The sequence below is a fragment of the Sciurus vulgaris genome, assembly GCF_902686455.1.
Source record: "Sciurus vulgaris genome assembly, chromosome: 5".
Classification (NCBI taxonomy): Eukaryota; Metazoa; Chordata; class Mammalia; order Rodentia; family Sciuridae; genus Sciurus; species Sciurus vulgaris.
Window position 1 is genome coordinate 171768334 of NC_136465.1, and position 19052 is coordinate 171787385.

Genomic DNA, 19052 nt, shown 5'->3' on the forward strand with positions numbered 1-19052 from the left:
ATTAGAAAGGTGGGAAGAGGGAGACCCATGCTACTCATCATAGTAGCTTCTAGCCACTGTGACAATTTAGTCCCTTAATATGGTCGGTGTGACTAAATAAGTTAAATTTTAATTTATTTTTTTGGGTTGAACCCAGGGGCACTTCCACTGAGTTACTTCCCCAGTTACTTCTTTTTATTTTTTGAGACAGGGTCTTGCTAAGTTGCCGAGGCTGGCCTGGAATGTGCTATCCTCCTGTCTCAGCCGCGCACCCCCCGCCCCCCAATCGCAAATTACAGACGAGTACCACCATGCCTGGCTAAATTTTAATTTTAGATAAATTAAAAAACTAAAGCCATGTAAAATTTAAAATATTACTTGTATTTAAAATGAGAATATCATGGACATAAGGAGTTTAATAAAACATTCATATTAATTTTACTTGGTTCTTTTGGTCTTGCTTTGACTTTACAAACTGTAACTATTAAAACATTAAAATTACATATGTGGCCTGCTGTTTTTAATGAACAGCCTGGGCTAGACGGTGCAGATGCTGGTGCTAGGACATGGAACTCTCCGCTCCGCAATGCAGTGTGGTCTAGCGGGGACTGCACCTCTGGGTTCTGCCCCTAGTTGCATGGATGACCTGGTACCTGGTAAGTATTCCTTGAATAACCCGAGTTTTTTCATTTGCCAAATGGAGCCAATAATACACGCTCTTAGGACTTCCGGAGATGGGGTTCTCTGCTCCCGGCTCACTGGGCGGCTCCGGAGCGGTCCCTGGGCCTCGGTGTCCTTCACCTGCGGACGCCCAGGAGCGTCGGACGTGCGGAGGGGCCGCCGCAGTGGGGTCCTCACGGCGCCGCTCCACTTCTTACCTAAAATCTTCCGCGGAATCCGACGAACTGGGGGCGGGTTTCCCCGCGGGCCCCTCAGGGGACCCAGCAGAGTTCCGGCTGGCACCAGCACCGGTCCACATCCAGCGGGACGCGGCGCCCTTTGCTCTGTGGCCGTGGGAGCGGAGGGAGCAAGGGCGTCGGGAGAGGCCCATTTTGCTACTGTGAGGCGTTCTCCAGGCAACACCGGGCGCGGTCCCCACTTTCACCTTTTCCACAACAATGGAACCGCCTGAAGCCTCCCGGGAGCCGGCGAGACGCGGTTACCAAGGTGACGCCGGCGGGGGACTCGGCGGACCGGACCAATGTGTTCCTGGGGAGGGTGAGCGCAGTACCTCGTCTGTCTTATGACGCGGCCTCTTACAACTCTAAGCCATTTCGTCCCTCAGGTATACTTGATATACCAAAGGGAGTCCGCCAAGAGTTCCAGCGCCTCGCAGAGGCGCGCGTCGGGTAGCCCCCGCGCCGGCACCCCCTCTTTCCTCGGTGGTAGAGTCCGGGGCAGGACTGCGCATGCGCGCAGCCGAGAGGGGTTGGCCAGCCGCGGTCGTGGCGGCGGATGACAGGGGCTCGAGGGGGTCTTCCCGCGAGGCCTCGGGTTGGTTTAAACGCCGACTTTCGGGACGCATCAGGTACGTGTCTGAGCCCGGCGGGCAGCGAGGTCTGGTTCAGTCGAGGCGGGCGGGATGCGGGGCCCCGGAGGCGGCTGCGCTCGGGCCCCAGTGTTTCCTGGGTGATGGACTAAGTGGGATGGTGATTCCTCCCCGCGGCTCGGCCTGAAGGTGATTAGCTAAATCGTGCCTGTCCAACAGCCCTGGTGGCCGGGTTCCCTCGAGACCCGTACCCGGCTGGCTGTTAAGCTTTGGGGAACACGTTTCCCTTTGAGAAGCCAGTGAAAGCCAAAAATTTCTCCGTTGCCTTCTTATTGGAGTTAAAATAGGGTAATGGATTTTATGACCTGTTGGAAACACAGCTTTGCACATTGATTAACAGCTAGTATTATTATCTGTAGATGGGGACACTCTCGATCATACTTCCCAAGGTCATTGTGAGGACCGAATGCTACCATCCATGTCTTATAAACTCTTAAGAGTTCGTGAGCTAGGTTCTGTTATCACTCGTGATTACAAATAAAGAAGCCAGCCCCAAGGGGGAAGAATGCCGGGGTCCCACTGAGGGTTAGCAGCAAAGTGATGTTAGATAAGCTCGGTGCTCTCTCTTCACTTCCTTTGTGCTCTGCCCTCTCCCCTAAGGAGTTTCACTAGAGGGAAGGCTGCCCTGGGCCAAGGGATAGCTCGCATCTCAGGTCTACTCCGCGGCCCCAGAATCCCAGGAACTTTCCGGAGTTGTTTATGGATTATCAGATCTGATTTAAAAGGAAGACCCTTCCTTTTCTTCATCTGTAATACAGTCATAGGGTCGCTTAATCACAGGAACACATTCTGAGAAGTGTGTCATTGAGGGGGGAGTTGGTTTCATTGTTGTGCAGACATGAGAAAGTGTACTTTTATGAACCTGCGTGGTACAGCCTACCCTTCACCTAGGCTATGTACTAGGTATCGTACTGTATACGTAGAGTCTTGTGGCATATGTGTGTTATAACCTATTACTCCTAGGGCCAAAATGAACAAAACAGGGCACCAAATCAAACAGAAGAGAAAATGATGCAAAATCAAGAGATAGGTAAAGCAGATGTCTGAGCCTGCTGTTGGCATTACATGGTGTGCTGTCTTATAAACAGAAGCAGTGTTCCCTAATGATAAAAATTATAGTATAGCAAACACACAAACCAGTAACATAGTTGTTTATTATTATATATGCCATATGTAATTATATGTGCCATACTTTTATAGGACTGGCAGTGCAGTTTTTTTTTTTTAAAGGAACAGTTTCCTTTTTTTAATTTTTAGTTTCAATGGACCTTTATTTAATTAATTTATTTATATGTGGTGCTGAGAATCGAACCCAGGGCCTCACACATGCCAGGCAAGTGCTCTACCACTGAGCCAAAACCCCAGCCCCAGAGCTGTTTATAATGCCTTTCACTGTGTTAAGATGGCCATGATGTCATTACGTGGTAGGGATTATTCAGCTCCACTATTATATATACAGTGTTGTATATGTGGTGCATTGTCAACTGAAACATCATTATGTTGTGGGTGACTGTATGGTTGACAGATATTAAACGTTGTGAGAATGAGTGAGGTGCCTCAGTTAAAAACCGGAGAAACTAAGCAAAGTGCCGAGGTTTACCAACCGAGGAGCAGAGTTAGGCCTGAGCTGGTTCTGTTGCACTCAGACATAGTGCTCTTAGCCTAACTGTGGGATTTGACTAGAACAACCCGGCTTACTTTTCCTTTTTTAAATATCTCCAGATGCTTAGAGGGGCAGAGATTCCTTTTTAACTGTTGTTTGTGTGTTCATAAGTGAGTGGTAATGTGAATGTTATTATTGTAATAATTCACTAAATCCAGAAGAATAGCTGAGCATGGTGGCACATGCCTGTAATCCCAGCAACTCTGGAGGCTGAAGCAGTAGGATCATGAGTTCAAAGCCAGCAATTTAGTGAGGCCCTAAGTAACTTTTATTTAGAAACACTGTCTCTAAATAAAAGATAAAAAGGGTTGGGGATGTGGTTCAGTGGTTAGGCACCCTTAGGTTAAGACTCCAGTATATATTAAAAAAAAAACCAGAAGTATATTCTTTAAAATGTATATTTTTTTGTACCAGGGATTGAACCCAGGGGCACTTAACTACTGAGCCACATCCCCAGCCCTTTTTTAATATTTTGTTTAGAGACAGGGTCTTGCTGAGTTGCTAAGGGCCTCGCTAAATTGCTTAGGCTGGCTTTGAACTCATGATCTCACTGCTTCAGCTTCCAGAGCCACTGGGATTACAAGCATGCACCACCACACCCAGCTCTTAAATGTGATTTTAAATTATATTGTATCACATGGAATTGCCATTATTTGACCATATATATATATATATATATATATATCTATATTAGTTATAGAGGAACATAATACCTTTATTTTATTTGTTTACTTTTATGTGGTGCTGAGGATTGAACTCAGTGCCTCATGCATGCTAGGCCAGCTCCCCACCACTGAGCGACAACCCCAGTCCCTATTTGACCATTTTTTAACCTATAAAATGGCCAGTTCTGACATCCTTCTCCCCTTTCCAGGTTTAATCACTGTGTAACTGTGCCAAACACTTTTTTTCTTTTTGCTTTCTCATGGAAGATTATATTATAAACACTGTTCTACAGCTTGCTTTCTTAAAGTGTTTTGAGGTTTTTGTGGCCAGTCCACACAAAGCTCTCAATTTACTGTACCATTATAAGAATGTGCCACATTGTATGTAGCTACCTCAACCCTTGGTAGATATATTTTGGATTGTTTCATATTTTTTCAGTTATCAGCAATAGAGAACACTTAAGTTTGTCAAAATCTTTCTGGAGTATAAAATATTAGAAATAGATTTTCTATTCAAAAAGTGTGCACGTTTGAAATTTTGCCTAGGCAGTGGGGTGCAGGCCTGTATGCCAGCTACTTGGGAGACTAAGAGAGGAAGATTGCAGTGAATATGGCCCAGAAGTTTTCCTTTATATTCTCATTGGATGCATGTCTTGCTAATTATCATGTTATGATGATAGTTTCATACCGTGAATTCTCTCTTTTTTTTTTTTTTTTTTTTTTTGGTACTGGGGTATGAACCTGTGGGCATTTTGCCACTTAACTACATCCCCACCCCTTTTTATTTTTTGTGTGTTGCCACCAAGTTGCTGAGGCTGACCGAGAACTTGTGATCTCCTGCCTCAGCCTCCTGAATTGCTGGAATTCCAGATAGGTGCCATCCTGTCTGGCTGTTTCACATAGTTTTGAGGAAATCTTCCCTTCTATTTTTTGGCCAGTTTCTTCTAAGACATGATTAATACATTACCACTTTTATCATAATGTGTTGAAGGAAGACTTTATACATAGGAGCAGGAAGACGAGAATGCTGCTTTTTTCTCTTTTCTCATTTGAACTTCCTTTGCTGTTATCTTCAGTTCACAGATTCTTAGAAGGAACTTTTTAAGCTAATTGTATGCTTTAAGTTAAAATTGAGTTATAAATGGGGAAAAATGAATCTTAACCCCTATCCCACACCATATACAAAATTAATTCTCATTTAATGAATTACAGTTCCAAATATAAAAAGTAAAAGAATAAAATCCCAGAAATTAACTTTAAAAATTTTCATAAAAATAACAAAAAAGAAGAAAAAACAAGATATAAAATTTATCTTGACCTTGGGATAACAAAAATTTCTTAAACAAAATATTTATTATCATTGAAAAATAATTAAAATTAGGAGCATTATTAATCAAAAGAAATCAATAAGAAAGCAAAAAGGCAAGTCACAAATTGGGAGAAGATATTTTCAGCACTATATGTGTATATAACAAAAGACTAGAATGTAGCATATATAAAGGACCTTTATAAATCAACAAGAAGATGACAGACAACCCAGTAGAAAGCCAGCAGAAGAGTCTTACAGGAATATCACAAAAGAGAGTTTCTATATGTCCAAAGAGTATATGAAAAGGTACTCTAGTTAGTGGGGAAAAGTCAAACAATGCAACATCACAACATACTTACCAAAATGGATAAAATGAAAGAATTGTTGAGAAGGGTCCCTCATACACTACAGTTAGTTAGGAGTATAAATTGGTACAGTAACTTTGCAAAACTATTTGGTGACATCTATTAGAACTAAAGATACAGGACTAGGGATGTTGCTCAGTCATGCATGCACTTGCCTAGCATGCATGAGGTCCTCTTGAATTTGATCCCCAGCACTGCAAAAAAACAAAACCCCCACAATCAAACAAAACCCTACAGATATAGATATGGTGGCACACAGGTGTAATTCCATGTACTCAGGAGGCTGAGGCAGATCCCAGTTCAAGACTGGCCCATGCAACTTAGTGAGACCCTGTCTCAAAATGGAATTTTAAAAGGACTGGGGGTGCTGGGGATATAGCTCAGAGGTACAGTGCTTGCCTGGGATTCATGAAGCCTTGGGTTCAACCCCAATACCACTAGGAAAAAAAAAAGGACTGGGGATGTAGCTCAGTGTATAGGGCTCTGGGTTCAATCCCCAGTGCTGAAAGAAAAAAGCAAAAAGCTAAAGATATGAGTGCTTTATGATTCAACAATCTTACCCTGAAGTATAGAAGCAGAACAGCAGTCATATGTGTATGGAGGTACATGTCCAAGTGTGTTCTTAGTACTATTTTTGATAGTTAAAACACCAAAAACAGTCCAAATGTCCATCATCTATAGAGTGGACAGAGAACTTTTGAGTTATATACCCATGCAAATGAGCAAACTACTACATGCAACAACATGGATAAATCTCAAAAAACATGATATTGAACGTAAGAAGCCAGGCAGGGCCGGTGCATGGTGCATGCTTGTAATCTAACCAGCTCAAGAGGCTGCAGGTGAGAGGGTTTTAGGCTAGAAGCCAGTCTCAGCAACTTAGGGAGGCTGAAAAGCAACCTGAGGCCCTGTCTCAAAATAAAATATTAAAAGGGCTGGGGATGTGGCTCAGTGGTTAAACGCTCTTGAGTTCAATCGTTGGTACCAAAACAAAACAAAACAAAACAAAAAGCAAAATAAGAGAAGCCAGGTGCAAAAGAGGACTTTCTGTAGGAGTTAGTGGATATAAAGTTGATGGATGCATCATTGGTGCTAAAATGCTCTGCACCCTTATCTGCATGGTGGTCGTGTGTGTGAAGGTCATGAAACTTACACTATGATTTTAGATTTATATCTGTTACACTTAAATAAAAAAAATTGCCTCTGCTCCTTTCCTCCCCGCACACCTGGGTGATGTTAGTAAACCTACTTCACTGGGCCTTGTGTGAATTGTAGTAGGTTAGTCTTCTGGAAGCTGGTGTATGGTGGGTGGCGTCGTGAGCTCTGCCTGTTCTGGATCTCCTCTTCCCTTCAGACCTCACCGTATGTAAGGCACATGGACCATCCGACATATGGACCAAGTGAGGGGTTCTAATATCATCCCCAGGGTGAAATACAAGTTTAACTTTGTTCTTCAAAATGGAGCATATGGTTGCTCCCAGAGCAGTTCTGACCCATGTAGCTGAACTTGAGATGGCATTCCAAACCGTGAAGTCGGCGATGCCGATTTGTGACGGACCTGCCTGTGGCTCATGTAAACTATAGACCCATTTAGACCTGGGTTCAGACACTTGCTCCCACTCGAACCTTAGCTTTCTGAATGTCAGTTGTCAGCTGGGGCGATAAGTAGCTTGTCGAAAGGTGGTTGTGAGTTAAATAAGATTATTTCTTGCAGAGGTCTTTGCGTACTGCAAGGCACGTACAGAACAATCAACACACGGGAGCTGGCCAGGCTTCTAGTAGCCATGGGATAAAGTGTTTTCATGATTTGAGAACAGTGGTATACGATCACTGATCCACTTGTTTGTTTGACATTTCTGACACTAGGAGAAGGGAAAGTCGGCCTTTCCTTTATCAGGCCAGAGATGCCTCTCTTTGGGAATATATTCAGTCCGAAGAAGACACCTCCTCGGAAGTCTGCTTCTCTCTCCAACCTGCGTTCTGTGAGTGTGGGGGCTGGTGTCAGCGTGGTGTGCAGTGTGACTGGAATGCCCAGGGTGGTCTCCACTGGAGAGGATGGGCCTCCAGGCATCATCATAGGAGAGCATCCTTTTAATTCATAGTATTGCTATTGCTAAAACCATTTTTGAACTTCTATTTGGGAATTATTGCTAGAGTTTATTCAAGAACCTAAGAAGAGCTGGGTGTGATGGTGCACATTGGTAGACCCAGCAGCTTGGGAGGCAGGAGGATTGCAAGTTCAAAGCCAGCCTCAGCAATTTGGGGAGGCCCTAAGCAACTCAGTGAGACCCTGTCTCTAAATAATATATAATAAAAAGGGCTGAGGATGTAGCTCAGTGGTTAAGTGCCCCTGGGTTCAATCCCTAGTACACCCCCCCCCCAAAAAAAAAAAACCTAAGAAGACAGTCAATCTAATTATGACTTTTGGTCCCAAATAATACTATCCAACTTGGATTTCACTGTATTCCCAAGGTTCAGCCAGAAATCAGTCATGTTTAAGAATCAAATTTATTCTTCAAGGATGATTACCTTAGTGACAGTCAAAATGATTGAATACAGTTCCAAATGAGATTTCTAAGAATATTTGGGAATATGCCAATAGCAATAGCATTGGAACAAATGATACCTTTCTGAAGCAACATACTACCCTTTTGAATGTATAAACTCTAAGTTTAAAATGTTAGAGCACATGGAAATCCCATTTCCATTCCCAGCTGTTTCTCCTCCATCCTTAACACACAAGTACACATAGATCCCGTGCTCAGTCACTGTCAGCTTTCCTAAAGTCTTCTGAGTATCCATGACCAGGTACTGGGTTCATCCTCCCCACCATAATCCTGTGTGTCATTGCTGTTCTCACATGCCAGGAAATGATGTGTATCCTAGTTTCTCTGACCTTTTCCTACAGAGCTGATTGCACGTTAGTCCTTCACAGGTTAGTAGGGTAGGGCAGCAAGGCTGTTCAGGCTGGCTTCACCCAGCTTTTGGGTCTTTGAGTCCACTGCCTCTGTGCCCCAGTTAAAATCAGAATAGGAGGCAGCCCTATTGTGACCAGGGCTAGATTCTGGGATCTGTTTCTAACGCCTGCAGGCCTCGAGCCTCCCCATCCTCTTTGTCAAAGAGGCAGTGCATCTGGGACATCCCACATCCTAGCCACATGGAAAGCAGGAGCAGCAGCGTGATTACATGGCTTCTGTCTCTGACTGTAACATGCATATCAGCCCCCTCTCTACAGTGTTTTATGTACTGCAAGACTTGTAAGGGGTGGCAGGGTAAAGACCTCCCCAGGGCTGTGTGTGGTTGCTGATGGATTTATTAGCACCTCATCATCACCCGGTAACAGCTCAGATCATGCGAGTGGCATAGAAGGCCTCCCCCCTTCCTTTCCTGCGCTCCTCCTCTAGTGCCACCTGGGCTGCGCAGGAGCTTCCTTTGTGTCCGTTACTCCCTCAGTCTTGAATCTTCTTTGCTGTTCATTAACTCGAGCCATTAACTGGAAGTACAGTGGACTGAAGAGAAAGGGCTGGTGAGGAATCAAATTGCCACGCTGTAAAGAGCAAATATGTACCAGATCCAGTGGTGCACACCTGTAATCCCAGCAACCGGGGAGGCGGAGGCAGGAAGATTGCAAGTTCAAGGCCAGCCTCAGCAACTTAGTGAGACCCTGTCTCAAAACAAAATAACAAAAGAGCTGGGGGTTTAGCTCAGTGGGCAAGCACCCTGCATTTAATCCCTAGTCCTTCCCGCACCCCAAAGCAAATATTTTAATGGGGGAGGGTATAGAAAATAAGCAAATTTGTATCCAGTGGTCATAAGTTGTAACTCCTATGGAGCAAAACAAAGCATAGAGCTGGGATAAGGCGTGGCTGGCATTGGGACCAGGGAGTTGTCATTTTAAATAGGATGGTCAAGGAAGACCTGAGAAAAGGACATTTGCACACACACCCTTCTACCCTGCCCATCTCCCTTGCTAGGCTGAAAGCAAGGCAGAGCTGGTCCTGTCTGCCTCTGAACACCCAGTACCTAGTCCTGACCAGGGTGGGAACTCAGTGAGTCACATAAGTGTATCTGGAAATTGGACTGGCACACTTAAAACACTACTGTGAATTGGGTGGTAGAATTTTATCCTTTCTCTGTGATGTAAATAGCTCCATATTAAGCAAATGATAACTTAGAATACATTTGGAAAATTTTTTTCATTTTATTAAAAATTTACAGTGGAATTTGGATTTCTGGAGCTGTAGATATAACTCGGTGATGAGTGCCTGACGTGTCCCAGCCCTACAAGGAAAAAAAGAGTGCATTCCTTAAGCTGTTAAGTGTCCAGTAGGTGTAAATAATTCAGTTTACAAATTTCAGCATATATAGCTTTTTGGGGAAATGTCCCATGTTTAAAGCAGAACATTTCTCTTTTATAGTTAAAAATTTTTTTGTTACATATCATTTGACTTTTTGGCCCTTAAAGATTATTAAAGGTGCTAGGTAATGATCAGAGGACAGAAACAGACTATCGGTCTGGAGTTAGTGGGAGGGAGCTGGGCCAAGGGTGCAGTTCTGGCCTCCTGAAGCCAGTGTGGTCTCTCACCCACAGTTGGATCGTTCAACCCGGGAGGTGGAGCTGGGCCTCGACTATGGAACCCCTACCATGAACCTGGCAGGGCAGAGCCTGAAGTTTGAAAATGGCCAGTGGATAACAGGTGGGCTGGGTTTCCTGCCATTTTGTCAAACAAGGTTGTAGAAGGAAACCTCTCTTATAACTATGGGTTCCGTCCTTCTGCCAGAGACAGGGCTCAGCGGGGGTGTGGACCGGAGGGAGGCTCAGCGCCTTCGTAGGCGGAACCAGCAATTGGAGGAAGAGAACAATCTCTTGCGGCTCAAAGTGGACATCCTCCTGGACATGGTGAGCAAGAAGCTGCTGGGGAGGATGTCTGGGTTTTCCCTTCAGGGAGGCTCCACCCTCACTGTTCCGTCCAGTTCACATCTCACAGGCCTGTTAGCCCAGGTACATTGCCTGCGTCCAAAGACACAAATAAGACACAGTCCCTACCTTGAAGGTCTGGAACAGATACACAGTACCTGTGTATCAACCGGTACCCAGAACAGATCTGCTGAGGGACACACACTGCAGCAGCATTGATTTCTTATGGCTGTTAAAACCCAGTGACCTGCCATGTCTGGTGTTACAGGCCTGTAATCCCAGTGACTAAGGAGACTTGAGACAGGAGTGCTGCAAATTCAAGGCCAATCTCAGCAACTTAGTGAGATCTTGTCTCAAGATTTAGAAAAGTAGGGCTGGGGCCGCAGCTCAGTGGCAGAGCACTTGCCTAGCACTGGGTTTGATCCTTAGCACTCCATAAAAATAAATAAATGAACTGCAAAAATATAACTGCAAAAATAATTTTAAAAAAAGATTTAAAAAGGGTATGTGTGTGCTGGTGATGCAGCTCAGAGGTAAACACCCCTTGGTAGGGTCAATCCCTAGTACCACAAAAAAAAAAGAAAAAAGAAAAAAAAAAAAAGGTTGACCAGAGTGGATCGTGAACATTCTTGTGGTCCTGGGTCATCAGGGGTCACATCTGCCCAGTTGCCAAGGGTTTCCCATCACAGGGGCCAGCAGTGTTAGAGGAATGCCAGGAAGCCCTTCCTCAGTGCAGAGTGGCCTTTCAGACCTCACACAGTCCAGAAACCTGTTTGTAACTGCTGCTGCTTGACTTCCAGCTTTCTGAGACCACTGCTGAATCCCACTTGATGGAGAAAGAATTGGATGAACTGAAGAGCATCAGCCGAAGGAGGAAGTGAAAACCCGGAGACCTGTCAGGAGACTAGGGAGAATCCCACTGACCGGGGTGAGGGTGTGGCCGAGTAGTTTGTTTTTTAGCCAAACCAGTGGATTTGGTCCTGGAAGAGACCACTGCACTGCACTCCTGGGCTGGCAAAAGGAAGGGGGCACAGGATGGAGGAAGCCAAGATGCCAGGCGAGGGCAGATGCTGGGAAGGCACGCCAGACGCACCACCTAGGGGACGCCACATTGCAAGCAGACCCGGGGAGCGGAGGGCAGGGTAAGCCTTGGGAGTTCACCACACGTGAGCACACAGCTGCGTGTGTCCCAGTCATCCTGCTGGACGATGCTTTTGGGAGTAGCAGCTGAATCTCATCCATCTCACCCCCTCGTACTCACCAGTTCCAAGAGCCGGATATTCAGGGACCAGGCATGAGCGCTCACTTGGTTCTCTGGCCTGCAGGCCACTGTCTCTCTGCCTTCAAAGAATGCTCGTCCCCCAACCCAGTCTCCTCTGGCCTCAGCTTCCCAGCATCAAGTGCTGGTCCTCATGGCAACACTATTTTCATGCTACCTTCCTGTTCACACTACTTCTCTTTTTATTAAATGGTGTTAAATATCATCTCTGGCCAAAATGACTGAAAAAACCAGCATGGGTTCCTCAAGAAGTACGGAGCCTGGAGTCTAATCTTCTGTTGCTTCACTGAAAATGCGGTTTTCAGGGTTGGGGAAACAGTGGCCTCGAAAGAGACATTCCAGCTCTGCCGGGCACTGGTGGAGGCTGACCTTGAAGAGAAATAGTCTCTCTGTGCTCAAACTGCTCCCTCCACCATCTTGCTTCCGGAAGTGGGACTGGCTGGGACCTGGCAGGGCCTGGTGGTTGGCAGGAGAATTGAGAATTAGCGTGTGTCAGCACCTCCTGGGGTGAAATGGTTGCCAACAGGGTAGGGGTCCGGGAGCAGGGGCATACACCTGGATTGTCACATACCTGGCACTGGGTTCAGCACACTGTCTCATTTCCCCTCAGCTCAGTCCTGTGAAGCAAGGACTGTTGACATGCTCTGGCCAACAGAGTGTAGGGGCGTGGGCAGAAGAGGACAATTTGTAGCTTCAGCCTATGTCCTCACTTCCTGATACAGGAATGTTTAATTCAAAAGAAATTAGGGGGGCTGGGGATATAGCTCAGTTGGTTGGTAGAGTGCTGGTCTCGCAAGCACAAGGCCCCTGGGTTCAATCCCCAGCACCGCAAAAAAAAAAAAAAAAAAAAAAAAAAAAGAAAAGAAATCAGGGAAGGATCCAGATACATGGCAGGGTGTAAGTTTTCAAATACAGATAATAGGAGCAATTGAGTTTGCTTGTGCCTAGGCCTGGATCTTTGGCAGCCTTTCAATGAGTACCCTCCATTCTTCAAGTTAATCATCGTCCTTATTTTTTTGCACCTTTTTATTGGTGCATTATAGTTGTACATAATGGCAGTATTTGTTGTTACATATTTGGACCCGCATACAATAAAAACAATGTGATTTGGCCAACATCCCTGCCTGGCACATCATCTCCTTTTTTTTTTAGATAAAGAAACCAGCCCAGCAAAGTGACATAGCTAGAAGGGATGGAGCCAGGACTGAAAGTTTAGGAATCATGGGGCCTATTTGGTTGTCCCAATGATTTGGATCCTCTAGCAGCATCACCTGCAACACCTCAGGGAGCCGGCTAATCCAGGACCCCAGAACACCCTGTGGTATGTGGGGCAGTGAAGTCTTAGGTTTGAATGAGAAAGGCAAAGCCATTGGGGAGTGAGCAGAGGAATGCTGTGATCCACTGGTATTTTTAAAGGATCCCTCTGGCTGCTGTGTGGTAAGAGCAGGCTGAAGGGGGGCAGGCTGGGACCAGCAAGGCGGTGGCTGTAGAGGTGACACAGTCAGATTCGAGATAGGACTTGCAGTGGAGCCAGTGTTTGCTGAGGAGTTAGAATGTGATGTGAGTCAAGGATTTTTCCTGTTAAGAAAAATTTAAAAACGCCCACATCTCACCACCCTGAACTGTTTGCTTTAGGAAGTTTCTTTTGTTTTCTTTTCCTTTGAGATGGTATTTTCTTCCAAGATCTTATCTTTTTAGTCAGATACGTCCTTCAGGTTCTGGCTAAAATTCCTCCCCCTCAAAGTCTTTCTTAACCAAATCTAGCAGTTATGGGGAACCCAAGTAAACAGTGCTAGCTCCTTAACGCGACCATTTTAATCACTACAACAATATCATGAATTTTTGTGTGAACTGAATTAGGGAAGGATGGTCACTGAAGAGCTGAAATAGAAAGTTCTGGGGGCATGAGCAGTGAGTACAGGATTAGAGGCAATAATTAGAGGAAATCTTTTGAGTTTTAGCAAGGTGGTTCATATGCACGATGTACAAGCTAATGTGCTTTTTCTCCCCCGCCGCCTTTTTTTTTTGGATGTTGGGGATTGAACCCAGGGCCACATGCATGTTTGGCAAGTCATCTACCATTGATCTGCAACTCAGCCCTAATATGTATTTATGTGAGAGACTTATAGCTTCTATAAAAATTTCAAAAGGACTGTGCAAAACCACCTCTACCTTTAAGAACTACCATATCACCAGTTTCAAATTTCAGCAGGACAGAAATAGGAAAGGTGTAAATCGTGAGCTTGAGGGTTGGGGAACAGAGGAGCTAGGGAGCCCAGGGTTCCAGAACACCCTTACAACCATGGCAGCATTACCTTGGTTCCAGTATGGGGCATCACCCATTATTTGCTGGCCCCCTTACTGTCCCTTTGTCCATTGACATGACCTTTGACCTGGCAATAGTCTCACCAAATGTTGCATTTGCTGCTGAGCATTTCTCCTGGGGACCTTTAGCAATGTCATATTCTGTTTTCCTCCCCATCCCAGCCTTTCAATATCCCATTCCACAGGGGTTTGTCCTCTGCTTTCTGTGCATCTCGTTTCCTCCTGCAGGTTTAAACACTTTGCATTGCATGATTCCAATATTTTTTTATCCCTTGGCAATTTTATAATTGAAAGAGCTCTTTTAGACTTACACCATTTATTTTGAAAGACTCTCAAAAAGGGATGGGGATGTAATTCAGTGGTAGAGCACAGCTAGTTCAATCTGTAGTACTAAAGAAAAAATCATGTATTGCTTTTGTGAATACAGACAAAATTAAGTTTTGGTTTTCCCAAAACTTCTTCACATTAGCTTTGTGAACTACTTTCCAACAGAAGTCATCCATGTTGTACTTTTCACACAAGACTGCCTGCTCTACCTTCCAACAGTGTTGATCTAGCATTCCTTTTTTTTTTTTCTTGCAATACTGGGGATCAAACCCACAGTCTCATGCATGCTAGGCAAGTACTCTGCTGCTGAGCTACTCCTAGACCCAGGCATTTCTTAAAAGAACCTGTGAGAGAACTAAAAAACCACTGGCACCAAACTCTTAAGCTGCCCTCAAATTTATAAAGCTAGTCTACTTTTAAAAAAATTTAATACATGTATTAGAGAATAATTCGTAAGTGTACAGCTTGATGAATTATCCAAAATGAACATGCCCATGTACCCATCACCCAGGACAAGACATGGAACCTTCTGGCATCCCAGAAGCTACATGCCTGCTTTTTCCAAATATTATCCTCTCCTCAGTGGGAATCACTATTTTGACTTCTCAACCGGTGTGACATGAAAATCTTATAGGTCATCCCACACCTGTAATCCCAGCAGCTCCAGAGGCTGAGGCAGGAGGATCCAGACAGAGTTCAAAGCCAGCCTCAGCAACTTAGCAAGGCCCTAAGCAACTTAGAAACCCTGTCTCTAAATAAAATATAAAAAGTGCTGGGGATATGACTCAGTGATTAAGCATCTCTGGGTTCAATCTCTGGTACTGGAAAAAAAAAAAAAAAAAAAAAGAAAACCTATAGTCAGAGCTGCCCTTCTGCCCTTCCGACCTTCCAAGGATGAAAGGCCTGAGGACTGAATCAGGAGGTAGTGCCAGCTCTCAAGCCCACCAAACTATGTAAACACAGGACAAAGACTCATTACTACATTTTCATGGGTCAGGTAAGAATCTGGCTTATCTGTCTTAAGAGTCTCTGATTTCAGGTCAGTTGGCTAAATATATATAAATTACACTTGTATTAATTTGTGGGTGCACATTATGGCAGGGTTTAGTGGTGCACACCTGTAATCCCTGCTGCTTAGGAGGCTGAGGTAGGATAAGAAGTCCAAGGCCAGCCTCAGCAACTAAACCAGACTCTAAGCAAATCAGACCTTGTATTAAAATTAAAAATTAAAAAAGGGCTGGGCATGTAGTGCTGTGGTAAAGCGCCTCCGGGTTCAATCCCCAGCAACCACCCCCCACCGACAGGGATCGATAATCCAGGGGTGCTTAAACAGTCACTTCCCCAGCCCTTTTTAATTTTTTTTTTTTTTTAATGTTGAGACAGGTCTCGCTGAATTGCTTAGGGCCTAGCTAAGTTGCTAAGGCTGGCTTTGAACTTGCATCCTCCCGCCTGGAGGATCCTCTGGAGCTGGAGCCTCCGCGCCAGCTCCTCTTACTATTTTGAATGTACAGGATATAATTCTTTGGAGGAGAGTTACTAGTATGTAGCACAACTTCAGTACATATACGCTCTGGCCAGCAAGCCCAATTCTAGAAACCCATCCTCTAGAAATTTTTGCAGCACCCCACTACCGCAATCTTGCCTTTTTTTTTTTTTTTTTTGGCAGTGCTCGATGTTGAACCCAGGGTCTCATCTCTGCTAGGCAAGCACTCTTCAACAAGCACTCTAACACTGCGCCACATCCCCAGCCCCGAGTTCCCGGGTTTTTAAAACGGAGAGAACGGCGCCTACCTCAACCGGTTGTGAGGATTTTAGAGAACGCGTGCACGCGCAGTGCCACGTCCTTCAGCCTTCACGCTTACCTTTGTTTTGGTACCTTGAAACGGTTTAGTTGATGGTTCCCCAAAGACCAACAAACCTCCAGATCGCTAACTTATCTCCACCAAAAGCCATACCCGCAAGAAAAGTGAAGCTGGATGGTGCTTCTCAAAGTGTGATCCAGGGAGGCTTGCTACAATGCGGCTTCTGGGTCCGCTCCCGACCACTGCACGGAATGACTGCGGCGGCACCCGGCGCTGCTGCTCTAACTTTCCGGGCCATTTTTCGGCCCCCTGAACTCAGAACCCCCGCGTAAGACGACTGAGGCTTTGGGGACGCCGCCGCGGCGGGACCCGGGCAAAGAGTCAGTAGAGCCGCGGGCCAGGCGGCGCCGCTCTCTCCCGGCCCCACGCCTCTCGCTCCCGGAAGGGCGGCTCTGTCCATCCGGGGCCCAGCTCGACTGCTCCCTTCCGCTTCCGGTGTCCCCTATAACCATGGCTGCCGCCGCCGCTGCCGCCGGCGCTGGGGAACCTCTGTCCCCGGATGAATTGCTCCCGAAAGGCGACGCGGAGAAAACCGAGGAAGAGCTGGAAGAGGACGACGACGAGGAGGTACTGGGGCCCTGCGGGGTGCGGGGCGAGGAGCGGGCCGTCCGGGGCTGTGGGGTCCGCGTGCTGCGGGATCCCGGTGCAGGCGGCTTCTCCGGGAGGCGGGGTTAGGGGCTCCTGCTCTGCCGGCCTCCGCGTCGCAGCGGAGCCGCAGGTGCAGGTGCTTCGGCCAAAACCCGCACCTCCTTCCCCACAGCTAGATGAGACCCTGTCGGAGAGACTCTGGGGTCTGACGGAGATGTTCCCGGAGAGGGTCCGGTCCGCGGCCGGAGCCACTTTTGATCTTTCCCTCTTTGTGGCTCAAAAAATGTACAGGTAAGGGACAAGGGGACAAAGACATTGGGTGTGTGCATGGGATGTCTGAACCTCTGAGAAAAGAGAATACGGACTTCGGAAGCAGGAGTTCTGGGTTCGAGTGACCTTGGACTGCTTGTACCCTAACCTTTCTGAGTTCCAGTTTTCTCTTCTGTAAAGTGGGGGTTCTTACTTGGCAAGGTTGTTATGGAAGTCATTTTAGTTTATCTGAGATGATTGATGTACGAGTAGCTTTATAAGAACTGAGAAGATCGTTAAGCAGCTATGGCTAAATATCATACCTCCCAGAACAACCTCCTGCCCCTGGTAGGAGACTCGAGAATGATGTAAGGACAGGGTGGAATACACTTAGGAAAAGCACTGTATGTAGTGAAAGAGAGGTTTGACTACTGCTTTGTTCTTAACCGGGCCGCCTGTTCATTTGCGTCTCCATACTTGCCCTCCCTCTGCAGGTTTTCCAGGGCAGCCTTGTGGATTGGGACCACTTCTTTTATGATACTGGTTCTTCCTGTTGTCTTTGAGACTGAGAAGTTACAAATGGAGCAACAGCAGCAACTGCAGCAGCGGCAGGTGAACCCAAACTCTGACTTTTTGCCTGTGGTGGAGACACAAGCTATGCCTTTCTCCAGCACCAGTAGACTGCAGTTACTATGTGGGTGGGGATTGGGATTAGGCCCATGCCCTTTTAGGTGCCTGTGCTCAATATTGTTTTTGTCTGCCTCATCAGGTACAGTGAAAATGATGTCTAGTCCTGTACAATGCCTTACACCTCTCCTTTTCTTTTCCAGATACTTCTAGGGCCTAACACAGGGCTGTCAGGAGGAATGCCAGGGGCTCTGCCTTCACTTCCTGGAAAGATCTAGGTTGTTACTGCTATATTTGAGCTGTCTTGATGGGAGAAATTTGAAATTCAGTTGTGTTTGAACTGCTGTTTTTTTTTTTTTTTTTAAACTGTGGCATATTGATCCAAACCTGGTAGAAAGAATTCTCTCCTCATTGTCTCACGGAGAGACTCCCAACTTTTAACTGTGCCCTCCACGCTGTCCTCAATGTTTCTTCTGTCCTCACTCTGACACCAGAGTGCAGCTATGCAGACGGTTATTCCAGCTCTGGCCACCTTACCCCTTCTAGTAGATTGCTCCTAACTTTAAGATCTCCTCACTGTCTTATTGTGGGGTAGACACTGATGCCCCACAATAGGGGGGAAAGATCCCTGACCATTAATGACTTTTTTTTTTTTAAAGAATGGAGATATTGGGGAGGGACATGCACATATTATGAAACTGACAAAGTACACTGCACCTGTCTGGTAAAGCACCAGGAAGCCCCATGTATACTGGAGAGAAAGGAAGCTGGTTGCAGCTTCACCCACAAAATGGGGACAATGAGTGTGGAGGACAGAGCAGAGGCTCGTTTCCTCTGCACATTTTGGCTATTAGACCTGTGTGTAGTAAAAAGTCAGTGCTCACTTTTTGTATTTAAATATTAAAAATTATTCCAATTCAAAGTGTCATCCATGTGCCTATAATAAGTACCTAAAAGTTACTTGGACCATTTTAGAAGGCCAAAGACATAATAGTGCTTCACATTTCCTCTCTTCTTAGCCAGCATTTCCATCCCCACTCATAATTTCAAGGCCCAAGTTAAATTTTTGAAAAAGAAAATTCACTGTTCACCAAGAAACTCTTAATGACACCTTTGCACTGAATTCAAGTAATCAATTTCTGATCCACCATCCTAAGGAAAGGGCCAGGTCAGTGTTTTTGTAGTCTACAGACATTTCACAATTATAAACTTGTAGGAAGTACTGATTTCTAGTGTTGGGGATAAGAACTTATTTGTGCTTTGTTTTGTTTTTGTTTTTTTTTAAGTGATGGGAGATGAGAAACTGATGAAGTCAGTTGCAGTCCCATATTTGAATCTTGCAGTTTT

General features: G+C 45.7%; 3 protein-coding genes across 4 annotated transcripts in view; 2 read left to right on the forward strand and 1 right to left on the reverse strand.

Annotated features, from left to right (window-relative positions):
* Nucleotides 1–1226, reverse strand: part of FAM227A (family with sequence similarity 227 member A) — a 63293-nt gene extending 62067 nt beyond the window's left edge. The window contains exon 1 of the mRNA XM_079140780.1: nucleotides 858–1226. The gene's annotated coding sequence lies outside the window, so the exon portion shown is untranslated. The remainder of the gene's footprint in view (nucleotides 1–857) is intronic.
* A 133-nt stretch (nucleotides 1227–1359) lies between these two features.
* On the forward strand, nucleotides 1360–11932 carry CBY1 (chibby 1, beta catenin antagonist). Of its 2 annotated transcripts, XM_079140770.1 has the most exons (5): nucleotides 1360–1507; nucleotides 7397–7512; nucleotides 10122–10227; nucleotides 10312–10430; nucleotides 11249–11932. In XM_079140770.1, exons 1-5 carry the CDS (start codon nucleotides 1435–1437, stop codon nucleotides 11327–11329), a joined length of 495 nt encoding a protein of 164 aa, XP_078996896.1. In that variant the 5' UTR covers nucleotides 1360–1434; the 3' UTR covers nucleotides 11330–11932. The 2 variants fall into 2 exon arrangements, with proteins under 2 accessions (XP_078996896.1, XP_078996897.1); XM_079140771.1 differs by lacking the exon at nucleotides 7397–7512 and having other exon boundaries at nucleotides 1383–1507.
* Nucleotides 11933–16650: 4718 nt separating this feature from the next.
* Nucleotides 16651–18627, forward strand: TOMM22 (translocase of outer mitochondrial membrane 22). The gene is made up of 4 exons (XM_079140779.1): nucleotides 16651–16808; nucleotides 17002–17120; nucleotides 17573–17690; nucleotides 17909–18627. The coding sequence occupies exons 1-4, from the start codon at nucleotides 16692–16694 to the stop codon at nucleotides 17981–17983; spliced, it is 429 nt and encodes a 142-aa protein (XP_078996905.1). The 5' UTR covers nucleotides 16651–16691; the 3' UTR covers nucleotides 17984–18627.
* The last annotated feature ends 425 nt before the right edge of the window (nucleotides 18628–19052 follow it).

Bases quoted from the DNA above. Each gene is read 5' to 3' on its own strand.
- CBY1 (XM_079140770.1), top strand. From the start codon at position 1,435: ATGACAGGGGCTCGAGGGGGTCTTCCCGCGAGGCCTCGGGTTGGTTTA. The intron at 1,508-7,396 runs GTACGTGTCTGA...TTCTGACACTAG, and splicing joins CGACTTTCGGGACGCATCAG to GAGAAGGGAAAGTCGGCCTT. The intron at 10,431-11,248 runs GTGAGCAAGAAG...CTTGACTTCCAG, and splicing joins TGGACATCCTCCTGGACATG to CTTTCTGAGACCACTGCTGA.
- TOMM22 (XM_079140779.1), top strand. From the start codon at position 16,692: ATGGCTGCCGCCGCCGCTGCCGCCGGCGCTGGGGAACCTCTGTCCCCG. The intron at 17,121-17,572 runs GTAAGGGACAAG...CTCCCTCTGCAG, and splicing joins GTGGCTCAAAAAATGTACAG to GTTTTCCAGGGCAGCCTTGT. The intron at 17,691-17,908 runs GTGAACCCAAAC...TTTCTTTTCCAG, and splicing joins AGCAACTGCAGCAGCGGCAG to ATACTTCTAGGGCCTAACAC.